The following is a 13,807-nucleotide window of genomic DNA, read 5'->3' on the forward strand; positions in this document are numbered from 1 at the left end:
GTATACGTACTCGTCCTTGTTCCGTCCTGGAAGTACAATCCTTGTATAATAACGTTGTTATTTAGATCAATTCTCATGCAAAGTGTCATAAAAGAAACGTTACCAAAACTTATATAAAAAGTAATTTAAATACATTTCTTATTACATCAAAATATTACACAATCTTTCCAAATATGATTAGAACAAAATATTGACTTAACATTCTTAGTTTTCTATAATTTATAACAGATTTTTTAAGAGTCACATGTTCCTCAAAAATATTAAATTGAAATATGTCAAAAGCGATTATTTTCTGTTAATATTACTATAATATAGATATAAAATTTAATTGAATTTAATAAACTTAATTAAATTAGAAAATGTATGTATTTCCTATATCCTTGTTCAAATTTTGAAAGTGAAAAAATGAAAGTTCATCGAGTATGGATAACATTCGATGCATCCAGGGCATAAATAATTAGTAAAAACCGGTAACATATTCTAAAGTGCTTCGAACTTCTGGCAAATGCTCCATATAATACACATTGTAATGTCATCGAGAAATCAAAATGCTTTCGCCGATAAATTATTTCGATGCAAGCAAAATTCTGTAAATTGTAACGAAAAGACAGTTTTTCGAATGCAAGATGTTTCGTACGTAATTAAATACATATTTTTAGTTTATGCGATGCTAAAATTACCTGACGTTTAAATTTCTATTTTTGTTATATGTAAAGGTTATTGAACTGTTTCTAGATTAACAAACAAACAAACAAAACATTTGTTCAAATAATTAATTTTCTCGTCTTTTCATGTTTCTGCGTTCCATTCCAAGAACTACATACATTGTAGGTACTTAGTCTCATTCGTTAAGAATAAACAATAATATTGAGTATTATACTGTTTAATTAATATTTGTATATAACTTTATATAATTTACTTATTAATGTTTCCTTTTGAAGTATTATATTATATAAACACTAATTACATTATAATTTTATTTCTCAGTTGGTGGTGGATCAAAATGTCTTTCTGCTGCTCTTTCCATATTGGTTTTCAATTGATAACATTTAGTTTATAGTTCACGTTATATGAAAGTCTTTTTTGTTTTATTTTCAAATTTAGAGACGAGTTTTCTTGTCTTTACTTAACAGTTTTAATTGTTCCTCTTGTTTTCTCCATTCTCGAACCATTTTCTTTGTTGGTGATGGACCAAAATGTCTTTCTGCTGCTCTGTTTCAATATTGGTTTGCATAATTGATCACATTTAGTTTATAGTTCACGTTATATAAAAGTCTTTTTTTGTTTTATTTTCAAATTTAGAGACGATTTATTGAAAAATATATTTTAATGTTACTTTCTGACCATAAGACGCACCCAAAATTTGAATCCTTTTTTCTATGTAAAAAAAGGTGCGTCTTATAGTTCGAAAAATAGGGTAAATAGTTTTTCTAGAATTATTAGTAGTATTAGAAAAATATTAGTGAATTGCCAAATATTGATACAATTTACTGATAACGATAATCTTTCAGAAAATAATAAAAATGTATAATAAAAATATATATATAATTATAAAGTTCTAATAATTAAAGTGAAAATATCAATTCTAAATGGCATATGTATATTATGCAACCAAAACAACTTTAAGCTTTATTTTTTTACATTTTAAACATATTACAAAAAAAAAATTACGATGATTATATGATAAGTTCGCTAGTTAATTATATTTATATTATGTTTTAAGATTGAAACTTGTACTTAATGGCTATTTAATATTTTATCAACTAAAAATCATATAGCGCTCTGTAAAATAAATGATATTAAATGCAGTTTATAAACAAGTAAATAATTTGGGACTTTGCTCAGCTGAGCTTTAGTGGTCTAAGGTGCAGGCTTCAAACCTGTAGTCGGCTGACGCCGAAGTGGTTCGATTCCACCTGTTGAGCGAACGTTAAATTTATTGATTTTATCAAAAATTATTTATGTTGTATGTGTGCAAAATAAAAGAAGATCATTAAATCTGGCTGATTTTTTTTTTGTTACGTTGTTTTCCATGCTAATTATTGAAATAATCAATCATGTTAGCCAACATATAAAATGACAGTCAAAAAAAGTGTGTTGGCAACAGTTTGACAACTGAAAGAAGAACACATCCTTTGGAAAGTACTATATTTTGGCAGATTGATTCTAATTTCGTGTGGTGTTCTGATGGATTTTCAGGCCTTTCAAATGGATAAATGGCTATATTTGAAGAGGAAATAAGCAAGAAGGTGACGCTTGATGACACTGAACCCATAACATGTCACATTGAGAATTGGAAGACCACCAATGGACACACGGTAATGATTGATAATAAATAGAATCTTTTGGCTACAGGAAGCTCACATGATAACAATTGCATTAAGTAATAAGTCTCTGTTGACATTGAGAATAGTACATATATATATATACATATATAAGCAGATTAAATACAAGTAGATTGTGAAACATAATTGACCACGTCTTTCCAATGCAAATAACTTGTTTATGATGCTGCAAATACTTGAAATATTAAATTTAATGCATTTATTTTAAGGAATTTGTAATAAAAGTACATAGAGGGCCATTTACCAACGAGACCTGGCGAATACAAAAAAGATACAATGACTTTTTTAAGTTGCACTCTCAGCTGCAGTCGTCAGGACTGCAGTTGCCTTTGCCACCAAAAAAGCTCATTGGAAATATGGAACCAGACTTCATTGCTGAAAGACAGCAGGGCCTTCAAGTGAGTTTTTTTTTCTCTAAATGAAAATATCAAATTAATTATACTTAACAATTTCAGAAATATTTAAATATTATCCTCATGAATCCTATACTAGTGTCATCTTTACCAGCCAGATCCTTTGTGGATCCAGCTAATTATTGCCAACCTTTTAGTGGTATGTCTCGATTGTTCGTTCATGTAAAATGCATGTTCGCTGAATTTTTGTAATTTTAGAGCAAGCACTGCAGCATGTCTCCTTAGCTTTACGTGGAGAAGTAGGCTGGGAAGTCGTTGGACCATTGCCGGACATTGGATGGAGACTCAGGAAACACTATTATCAGGTGAAATGCAAATCGTTGAACAAAGAGGAATTGTGGGCGACTTGGGCTGATTACGGGCCAGATAAGTATCTTGAGGATAAGGAGATGCAAGCCGTGTTTAAGAGTTTGAGCCAAATTCAGGTATTAAGAAAATGAGAAGTTAGAAGAAAGCATTATTTCAATTATTATTTTGATTTAAGCATCCGTACATTCACTCTCTAGAAATGTGCTTGTGCACGGACGTTGGTGGACTTGTGGTGAGGAGTTTCAATAAAGCTGGTTCGATCCGAGATTTGCTTTGCGGTGCTAAACCGAAATTATCTTTTATGAAGAAGTATGGAAATCCCAAAGGACACAAGTCGTTCGAGTCACATAAAATAGCTCTTTACGGAAGGCAAATTTTAGAGGCGTTGAAATTTCTGCACGACAAAGGCTTGCCTTACGGTAACAACATTCAACTTTCTTCGCATGAAATTCAACTGATTGCTTCGTTTCAGGGCATCTACACACTGGAAATATTTTAATCGATAACGAACGGATTAAGCTTTTAGACATTGAGGACGGGATACTGGGTGTTCCGAGTTTCTATCGTCCGTATTTTATGCAACACAAGAAAATTAACACGCTGGAAGCGATCGATGTGTACTCGTTCGGGCATGTTCTCCACGAGATGACATTCGGTGCTCCACTGCACGAGAGCGTCGTCGAACAGCTTCCGCAGCAGGACTGTCCGACGCATTTAAGGTCCGTGATCGAGTCTATACTATCTCCAGAGGGATGCAAAGTTGGCGTACCCACCATTGACTCGCTGCTGATGCATCCGTTCTTCTCTTCGGTGATCCTGACTTTGGAGGCCGGCGACAGGGCGCATCTCAAATTTCCCAACACCGCGAAGGATCATTTGAAGGTGATCAGCACCCAGTTAGAGGATAGATTGAGGGAGGAACAGAAGATCATGAGGAATCAGAAACGGCTGGTTCGTGCACAGGAGAAGATGAGCTCGGAGGAGGAGAAGAAGAAGCAACGACATAAGTTTAAGCAGGAACAGAAACAAGCCAGGGAGAAGGTAGAGTGATCCAATCGATGTCAGATTAAATGATAATCGTGTATTGTTTAGATGCGCCAAAGAACAATCGAGGAAAAGGATCCAAAAGTCAATGGAATTGGCGGAGATAGATCGGAAAGCGTGTCTAATACTAGTACCGCTAATTCTATCGATACTGCTACACCGCCTTCAATGTCGAGTAAGTCTTTAATATACTTTAATTAAATGCAGAAAAAAAAATGGAATTTGATCTCACACCAGTTTTGTATAATACTTCCGTTGCAATCAATTACTATATGATCAAAACTTTTGAAATTTAACTAACGATTTTTCAATATGTTTAGTTTAATTGCAGGCAGAACGACTGCGGTAATTAACATCACATGTAACGTGTGTATGCAATAAATGTGTTTTATAACTGCAGGTTCTTCGGTGCCATCTCCACCTCCGCCGCCGCCTCCTCCTCCAGCTATGACCGCTCCTCTTCTTCCGGCTACAACAGCTGCGGTGCAAAACGGTGGAACGGCATTATCTAATGGCGCTACACCTCAAGCTAAAGACCGATCGGCTCTTCTAGGAGCGATTTGCAGTTTCAATAAAACTGCGTTACGCAAAACCAAAGATAAGTAGGACTTTAAAAAGAAAGGTGAGTTCAGAGAGAAAGAGGAAATGTTTTTAATTGAATCGACTTTAAACGCGCTTTCAAGGGAGGGAATGTATTGAATTCGCTCCCTAAAATCGCAGTTCGATAGAGTACATTAAAATTTTCAAGAATAATAATATTTAAACAATCTCCATAAGCTGCGAACGTTTTTATTAACATTATTGTTTTACACATTTTAGAAATGTATTGTGATATTAACGACATTTTATGTTATTATATTATATAAATCGCTTTGTTTATTTTATATTTTATTCTGTTTTAATCTTTAAGCTTTTTGTTTCACTCAGTATTCTGTTGGTTATTAACAATGTTTCTTACATATATATATATATATTTTATGGCATTCCTAAAAACATTTTTTTTCCTATCTTACTAATAATGAATAGTTGTTGTGTTAGTAATTGTGTAGTAATCGAGCTTTTGTAATAATGTTCTATTGTGTTTTATCGCGTTAAATTGATGGACGATTCCAATTGCTCATTGTGCTCACGTAATTGCGTTTTCTGTTAGAGTAATAAAATATACTTGCACGATTTCTATGTATCTATCTATGTGTGTATGTATGTTGCGTTCGAAAGCTATCAAAAGAAGATAAAAGAAACACAAACAAACGATTGGGTCCATAAAACTATTCTCTGCATAGTTTGTTATTCAAGTGATGAGTGTACCTGTGCGCCTTTCCATTACATTAACAGGCATTTCAAATTACCTGTTATAGATTTATATTTCCATGTTAGATGTCCATTCCTCTTATTTCCTCCTCGTAACTGTTAGCATATTACAAATGCTAGTCAACAAAAATATTTAAAAAAAAAAGATTCTAAGCGAAATCTTCAATCGCTCAATTCTCCTCCTCTCCCATCGACAATTATTCATGTAATTGAATGATATTACGGACGTATTTTACATCATTTCCTTATTGAATACTAATTTTATCAGAATGTCGTTCTATCCGATTTGCCTACACAATTATACCCATTTTGATGAAAGATCCACTGAATGTTTTATGTAAATACGTAATTATGTAAGCAGCCATTTCGTGTAACACATTCTAATGATGAATAGAATAAAAATGATTTATAACACACAATGTAATTTCTTTTTATCATCCTTACTATTTCAATTCTCTTAATCAATCATTTGTCTATGATTTTAGGTTCAATCAATAAATTTCACAAGTATTGTAAAAAATGTATCATTATTAAAAGTTCAAAATGAAATCTTCGAAACAATAGAAATTGAGGAAAAAAATAAAATATGGCAGATCAGTAATCTTATATAATAAATAGGAGTTTTCTGAAATTTGAAGAGGTATAGTTAGAAATTGGAACAAATTTTTATTAAATTTACTTTTCTTAAAGGTAACACAAACATACAAAGACAGAAAAAACATACATGTTTATCATCCTTACTATTTCAATTATCTTAATTAATCATTTGTCGATGATTTTAGGTTCAATCAATAAATTTCCCAAGTATTGTAAAAAATGTATCATTATTAAAAGTTCAAAATGAAATCTTCGAAACAATAGAAATTGAGGAAAAAATAAAATATGGCAGATAACTAATCTTATATAATAAATAGGAGTTTTCTGGAATTTGAAGAGGTATAGTCAGAAATTGGAACAAATTTTTATTAAATTTACTTTTCTTAAAGGTAACACAATAAATAATATAATAATAATGAGTTACGCAATAAGTTTTATTGCTCATTTACAAGTTTTGAATAAGATGATATATTCCGGATAGAATACATCATCATCATACTTGACAGTGACAGCGCCATTATCTCTGATTGTTGTATCACAATCATAATCAGGACAAATGGTGTAACCGTCGCCGACGTTGGCTTTGGAGAATAAAACTTTGCACAAAATTATACACTTGAGTTTATCTTTTTGGTTGCAGTAATTCAATGAATACGTTATTTGCTTCGAGAAGGAAACACCTTTACCGAATCGTCCGCGTTTGCACAATCTGTAGTCAAAGTTCTTTTCGCAAATTGAATCGACGTTTTTCTTCGCCGTCCCATGATACAGATTCAATTCCAGGGTGTTCTTCATCGTCCGCAATTGTTCCTTTTTCTTCAACTCGTACAGCACCTTCAAATAGGGATTGTTCACCTTGTATACACGATTCAATTCGAGCCAAGAAAATTGCAACACGCAATTCTTATAAGGTTCGACATCCTCGATTTGAGATTTTAATTCGACATATTTCGGGTCCCATTCTTTAAGCTTGCACAGATCTGTATTTAATTTTCTTATGTGCATCTTTGTTATAGACAGGTGCAAGTTCTTTATGCATGATGGATTATATTCAACAACTTCAATATATTCTTTGTTTACTGTTGCTGCTGTTTGGTTTTTCGACGTTTTTCCTCGCCGTGGCATGATGCAGATTCAATTAACTTATTTCAGATAAGCACAAATAACACAATCTAATTGGACGGGAACAAACTGAAGCGTTCAAGTCTGCATACTATTTATATAAATCGTTTTACATAGACAGGGGATTCCCCGCAATGGAGCGCAGATTTGCGTATGTCAAATGATTTTGTTGAAAGTGTTTCGGGATTTTTCTATATATTTGTGCAGACATTATTCAATACCACTGTACTAGCATAATGTGTAATGTGATGAACTTAATTATGTGAAAAGTATTTTTGAAGCCGCACATTTAATGTAGAAACGGTTGCATGACAAAACAGAACAGCGATAAAACAAAACACGGCAAAAAAAGTACTGTGACTAAACAGAACATCGGAAAAATAATTATTAAAGTTCAAGCAATATAGATGATAAATATTGAATATAACATTCATTATACATTTATGAATGTAGATATATTATCTATATAACTTTAATATTTTTCCGATGTTCTGATTTGTCATTTTTGTTTTTCTTTAGCGTGTTCTTTGTGCAGTCTTGCCTTTTTCGGTCACCGTAGAAACACGCATTTTGCTAAGTTGGTAAGATTGTCAATCAGATTATACATTTAGAGTGATTTAGAGAATCCCCTATTTTTATATGTATTGCGTCGAATTCTATGAATACCAAATAATAAAAATTTAAAAAAATAATTTTCTATTAATAATTGTAAAAATAATTTATTTCAAACACACAAAGTAGTATTGATCGCAACATTTTTACTGTCGTGTCCCAGGGATGGAATTCGTTGTGGAGTCTCAGTAGTTGGGAATTAAATAATTCAATTGGTTTACAACAAGTTTATTATAACAATTGGTACTCTTGGGGTCCTTTCCAAGACAATGTAGATACTTTGATAGGTTGACTAAGACTAATTCTAAATACCTATTCTACTTACAAAGATAATTCTTATTAATACGGGGTGGGAAAATCCTATGCATTTGTTGCATTATATGAAAAAGATGATCGATTACGATTGTACGTGTAACGATCATTATGTGTTTACAATAAGACATACATGTTCAATTTAAACAATTATACAATAATTAGTTACGCAATAAGTTTTATTGCTCATTTGTAAGTTTTAAATAAGATGATATATTCAGGATAGAATACATCATCATCATACTTCACAGTGACAGCGCCATTATCTCTGATTGTCGTATCACAATTATAATCAGGGTAGATGGTGTTACCGTCGCCGACGTTGGCTTTGGAGAATAAAACTTTGCACAAAATTATACACTTGAGATCGTCCTTTTGCTTGCAGTAACTCAATGAATACGTTATTTGCTTCGAGAAGGAAACGCCTTTACCGAATCGTCCGCGTTTGCACAATCTGTAATCAAAGTTCTTTTCGCAAATTGAATCGACGTTCTTCCTCGCCGTCCCATGATACAGATTCAATTCCCGGGTGTTCTTCATCGTCCGCAATTGTTCCTTTTTCTTCAACTCGTACAGCATCTTCAAATAGGGATTGTTCACCTTGTATACACGATGCAATTCGAGCCAAGAAAATTGCAACACGCAATTCCTATGATGTTTGACATTCTCGATTTGAGATTTTATTTCAAAATATTTCGGGTCCCATTGTTCAAGCTCGTAGATATTTCTATTAGAATATCTAAAGTCCATGTCGGTTAGCGACAGGTGCAAGTCTTCTATTAATGATGGATTATATTGCACAATTTTAATATTTGGTGGCTTTGGTGGTGCTGTTTGGTTTCTCCTAATATTAGACACATTTCTCGGTTGTACTCCGGCTAGATATACTCTTTTAAGATATTCGGGTGAATTGTACTCGGGCCAAACTTGTGGTCTTGGTTCTCTAGGGTAAGTTACAGGTAGGTTAGGGTGGGTTACAGTGCCTTCATTATTCGATGATCGATTATCACTACTAAATAAACCACCCATATTGAACTTATTTCTATAAGCCTGTAGTCTCACTAATAACACTAGCCGATTGGAAGGGAACTAACAGAAGAAGCCTACTATTTATATAAATGGTTTTACACACACAGGGGATTCCCCGAAATAGCTGAGTTGGTAGCAATGTTAGCAAAGTTTCCTGTATGCAAGTATGCAACTTAGCTCGCACAACGGGGTGCATATAGCCAATCAATGCCATATTAAATAAGATTAAACATCAAAAACAAAACATATATTAACTCTTCACCAACCGGGACCCGGCGATTCTTTTCACAATGTGGAAGATCTTGGATAGGTAGCTCAAATATTATGTGAATTGTTATAAAAGTTAAGATATACAAAATATCCAACAAACCGATAAAAATAATTAAATATATAAAAATAATCAACTTACATCACATATTCAAACAACACAACCTGATTTTTTTATAAACTTTAAAATGACTCTGTAGATATTGCAATACTTCTATTGAGGTTCGGAGATTTACATTATTTGCTATCAATTCCTTCAACTCGTATGTATGTATACTATTATTTGGGCATTCGAAAAATATATGATTTGTAGTGGCTATCATACCGCAAACACTGCTTTTTCGAACGTTATTATTTCAATTTTTCAAATTTGAACGCGTATTACAGCAACAGGGATAAGAGCACAGGAATGAATCTATACTTGTTGGATTCTCAAAACATTCAGTTTTCATATGCATCTTTTGAATTCATTGTACGTATTATAGTTTTCGAGAAAATCAATGAAATGTGAAAACACTGCTTTTTCAAGCATTTTTTCAACTTTAAAAGCGAATTACAGCCAAACGGATAAAACCACAGTAATATATGACTACTTGCTAGATTCCCCAAACATTCAGCTTTCATATGCATCTTTTGGATTCATTCTACGTATTATAGTTTTCGAGACAATCAATGAAAACACTGCTTTTTCGAACGTTTCAATTTTTCAAATACGAAAGTTTCTTTTCATTTAGGGAAAATCCGGATTGATGTTAGGTGCTTCAGGTGTCTTAAACTGGGCTGGAACGTCAATGATATACGAAAAAAACGGCGACAAGTATGGAAGGATCCGAATAGTCGACCCGTACCAATTGGACGATTTCACTCAGAACGCTTTATATGGTCAGTTTATTTATTTTCTTAATACGCATTTATAAAACAGACGTTTCTCGCAGGTTACAGCGTCACTTCAGGAAATTATTTCGACAAGACGAAAGTGCTTTACACGATGTCTTCAACAACAGCAAACAAATATTTCGGAGGCGTAATTAATTTCAATCTCAGAATAAAGCCATTCAACAATTAATTATTTGATTCTTTCAGGTGATGATATTTGATTTTCCAATCATTGGTTCGTTGGTGTCCGCTGATGTTAAATATGCTAAGCGAGGAAGTCAGATGGGGGAATGTTTTGGTGCATCTTTATCTTCCGGGGATTTGAATGGCGATGGCTACAGTGACTTGATCATAGGAGCGCCTCACTACAAGCGATCGTTATACAGTGAGGGCAAAGTTTACGTTCTTTATGGTAACAAAATGGTAAACACAATATTTCATACATCAATACAATGTATAACAGTATACAATTTAATCAAAACTAGGTATTATTGTAATTGTTCGTATTGTTATCAGATAATTTCGAAAGTCTCGACAAATTCTTAGAAAAAACACATAAATTGAGTGAAGATTTTTTGAAATTACTTTGAATTGACGAAATACATTGCGAACTTTATTAAACTTTCAATAAAGCAAATAAGGAGAGACGTTTTGCGAACAAACATTGATCTTTCACTGTATAAATTATAACTCAATAATATGTCAATTGTGGACCAAAAATCAACACGATTGAATAAGAAATTGTGTGAAAATAACATATTTTTTTTTTATTAAATTTAGGGACCTTTCCAAAATACTGAGACCGTTTTATATGGAAAATCAGCTGGAAGTCTGTTCGGTCTGGCCGTTGCTTATTTATCCGATTTTGATCGTGACGGATTCGGGGGTAAGAATATTATTACGTTACCACATTTTACGGTTGTTTAACTATAGTTATTTTCTATTACAATAACTTTTGCACTAAAAATGTGGAGTGATATTCATATTAAATATTGATATAATTTCTAAACAGATTTGGTCGTTGGTGCACCGTACGAGGATGGAGCTGGTTCTATTTACATATATAAGGGAAGTTCGAACGGAATTGTAACGGAACCATCACAAATAATAACAGGAAAGAAATGGTCTTTGAGAGGTTTCGGAATAAGTTTCTCCAAATTGACCGACATCGACGGAAACTCTTATGGAGGCAAGTTGCGTTTATTTATTGAATTCATTAATGTATTCATTATCTCAATCACAAATTATTGAAGTTCTTTGATTGTTTGACATTAACTCAAATATTAAGTTTAATGTCAACACAATTTTCTTTCGATCGACCAACAAATCTCAATATTTTGTTCTAATTGTCTAATCTTTTCAATAAATATCAAATGATTGTATAACTTAAATATATTTCCTAAACGAATTTTCATTCAATATCTCAACTTTGTCAAAAATTTCGTCTTTTAATTTGACTTAAAAAAATACGTAAATACTTTCTGAACATCCAAAAATTTCAGATTTGGCGGTTGGTTCCTTCATTTCCGGAAACGCGTTGATTTTGAGGGCACGTCCGGTGGTGCATCTTCGCCAATTGGTAACGGTTTTCGGCAACAAGTTTCAACTTTCAACTACAGATCTTCAGCTCTGCCTGTGGTACGAAGGCACCATACCGGATTCGATAAGTACGAAAAGCGATACGTAAAACTTTTCTCTCGATAATCTTTGAGACTTTTCAGACGTCAGCAGAACGTTTATAATCGATGAAAATGAAAAGAGAGTCCGCATTCCTGGACCTGAAGTGGTTAAGACTGTGACGCTGCTCAGAGGAGAGCGATCCTGCACAAATTACACGGCAATTGGCAACGTGAAAACTGTTACTAATCCTGTGGTAATTCGCGTCAAGCAGGAACTGGTGGAGATGGCCCCCGCAGAACCTTACATCGTTGGAACAACAAAGTCTGATTCGTTCTGCAGAACGTGCCCGATTGCTACGAAACATGTCAGCTACGAGTTGATTGCACCATTCACATTGGAGTGCGAAAACGATGATCGTTGCATTTCCAATTTGCAGTTCGACGTCTTCTTCAAAGGATTAAGGTAATTGCTTCATCGCTTAATTTGAGATTAAAAAAAATAAAATGTATGTTTGCAGTGAAAATTACGTGATCGGTTCACAAAAGTACGTGGAGTTGGTGGTGCGCGTGAAAAATCTGGGCGAAAAGGCTTACATCACAGGATTGACCATAGATTTACCCTCGTACTTGCCGTTGAAGTATACTCCAACTATATGCAACGAGCAGAACTCCTCGGTTTATTGCTCGATCGGAAATCCGGCGCTGAATGAAGTCAAAGAATTTTCGCTCGAACTTAACACGGAAGACATCAATAACGATTATAATTCGATTCCCAACGAGATTCAAGTCAATGTTTCCGTGAGTACAAGCAGCGAAAATTTGAATCCCGTAAAATGGAAAGTGTCTAAATTGAAAATGATCCGCGAAGCAGACGTGTATTTGGAAGGGTAACTGCTTTAACACAAAAAATAAACAATGTCTTTAATTTCACTATTTGCAGAAAGTCCGATCAGCAATCGTATTCTTATGGAAACGTCAGTGTGGGAAAGTCCATTTTCTCGCAAACATATAAGGTAAATATACGAAACAAAACTAACAGAAATTAATTAAAAACATCGATTATTTAGATTCGCAAAGACGGTAGGACTTTGGTGGATAAAGTGACGTTCGACGTTTTCATACCGGTGTCGTTGAAGTCGGAGGAAAGTGAGCACCAAAAAAATGACAGCACGTTCTTGAAGATGCATTCTGCTGTTGTGGTGATGTCGAGGCAATCGTTTATGTGCAAGAACTTGACGGAAGTGGAGTTCGTGGCGAGTGCAGACGATGTGGAGAACTTGGATGATAGCGACCAATTTGTTGATACCGTTCAAGCTGTGTCTACCCCAATGCTGCTCAGAAGGAAGCGACAGGCGACTGAGGTCGTACAGGAAATGGATGGAAAGGATGATTCGAAAGAATACGCAATAAGTTGCACGAAATACAACTGCGCGCGTTTCCAATGCATTGCTGGACCATTCAAAAGCAGTCAAAGCGTTGCTCTGATCAAAGTCAAAGGTTTATTTAACATAAATCCGTTTGTTGGTAAGTAACAAGACATAAATTAAATCCTCTATTTACACAAAGAAAATCAATTTTTTGTAATGTTTGGTAGTTGGTTTATTTTTGTTTAAAAACTTTTGGAAAAAATGAGTTAATGGTAATTTTATTAAGATATAGATATCCTCTTTTTATATTTATAATCATACATCCAATGGAGCACGATTTCTTGATAAAGTAATCAAAATAATTTCACAATGAAATAAGTCCATTTCTAATAATCATTGTTTAAAACCAACTTTCTTATTGCAATGGTTTTTGTGTCGTAATGTCCCGGGGTTAAGAAATCCTTGGACACCGTGGATTATCTCGTAAATCCGTTTGTTGGTAAGTAGTAACAAGACATAAATTAAATCCTCTATTTACACAAAGAAAATCAATTTTTTGTAATGTTTAGTAGTTGGTTTATTTT

At 33.7% G+C, this 13,807-nt stretch overlaps 3 protein-coding genes across 3 annotated transcripts in view; 2 read left to right on the forward strand and 1 right to left on the reverse strand.

The window, feature by feature from the left end:
• The first annotated feature begins 2,081 nt into the window (after positions 1–2,081).
• On the forward strand, positions 2,082–4,914 carry LOC108557727 (PX domain-containing protein kinase-like protein). Its single transcript, XM_017914375.1, has 8 exons — positions 2,082–2,318; positions 2,555–2,743; positions 2,801–2,897; positions 2,957–3,183; positions 3,243–3,486; positions 3,540–4,108; positions 4,160–4,286; positions 4,512–4,914. Exons 1-8 carry the CDS (start codon positions 2,217–2,219, stop codon positions 4,715–4,717), a joined length of 1,761 nt encoding a protein of 586 aa, XP_017769864.1. The 5' UTR covers positions 2,082–2,216; the 3' UTR covers positions 4,718–4,914.
• A 3,337-nt stretch (positions 4,915–8,251) lies between these two features.
• Positions 8,252–9,094, reverse strand: LOC108557709 (poly [ADP-ribose] polymerase 12-like). Its single transcript, XM_017914351.1, has one exon. It carries the CDS (start codon positions 9,092–9,094, stop codon positions 8,252–8,254), a length of 843 nt encoding a protein of 280 aa, XP_017769840.1.
• Positions 9,095–10,094: 1,000 nt separating this feature from the next.
• LOC108557716 (integrin alpha-6-like) overlaps positions 10,095–13,807 on the forward strand; it is a 5,510-nt gene continuing 1,797 nt past the window's right edge. Inside the window, exons 1-10 of the mRNA XM_017914363.1 lie at positions 10,095–10,243; positions 10,297–10,385; positions 10,445–10,660; positions 11,018–11,123; positions 11,250–11,426; positions 11,740–11,904; positions 11,959–12,319; positions 12,375–12,743; positions 12,797–12,869; positions 12,924–13,380. Coding sequence (XP_017769852.1) covers positions 10,111–10,243; positions 10,297–10,385; positions 10,445–10,660; positions 11,018–11,123; positions 11,250–11,426; positions 11,740–11,904; positions 11,959–12,319; positions 12,375–12,743; positions 12,797–12,869; positions 12,924–13,380 — 2,146 coding nt within the window. The 5' untranslated portion in view covers positions 10,095–10,110. The remainder of the gene's footprint in view (positions 10,244–10,296; positions 10,386–10,444; positions 10,661–11,017; positions 11,124–11,249; positions 11,427–11,739; positions 11,905–11,958; positions 12,320–12,374; positions 12,744–12,796; positions 12,870–12,923; positions 13,381–13,807) is intronic.

Source organism: Nicrophorus vespilloides, unplaced genomic scaffold, assembly GCF_001412225.1.
Source record: "Nicrophorus vespilloides isolate i.1.1-1 unplaced genomic scaffold, Nicve_v1.0, whole genome shotgun sequence".
Classification (NCBI taxonomy): Eukaryota; Metazoa; Arthropoda; class Insecta; order Coleoptera; family Silphidae; genus Nicrophorus; species Nicrophorus vespilloides.

Bases quoted from the DNA above. Each gene is read 5' to 3' on its own strand.
- LOC108557709 (XM_017914351.1), bottom strand. From the start codon at position 9,094: ATGGGTGGTTTATTTAGTAGTGATAATCGATCATCGAATAATGAAGGC.
- LOC108557727 (XM_017914375.1), top strand. From the start codon at position 2,217: ATGGCTATATTTGAAGAGGAAATAAGCAAGAAGGTGACGCTTGATGAC. The intron at 2,744-2,800 runs GTGAGTTTTTTT...TAACAATTTCAG, and splicing joins AAAGACAGCAGGGCCTTCAA to AAATATTTAAATATTATCCT. The intron at 4,109-4,159 runs GTAGAGTGATCC...TGTATTGTTTAG, and splicing joins AGAAACAAGCCAGGGAGAAG to ATGCGCCAAAGAACAATCGA.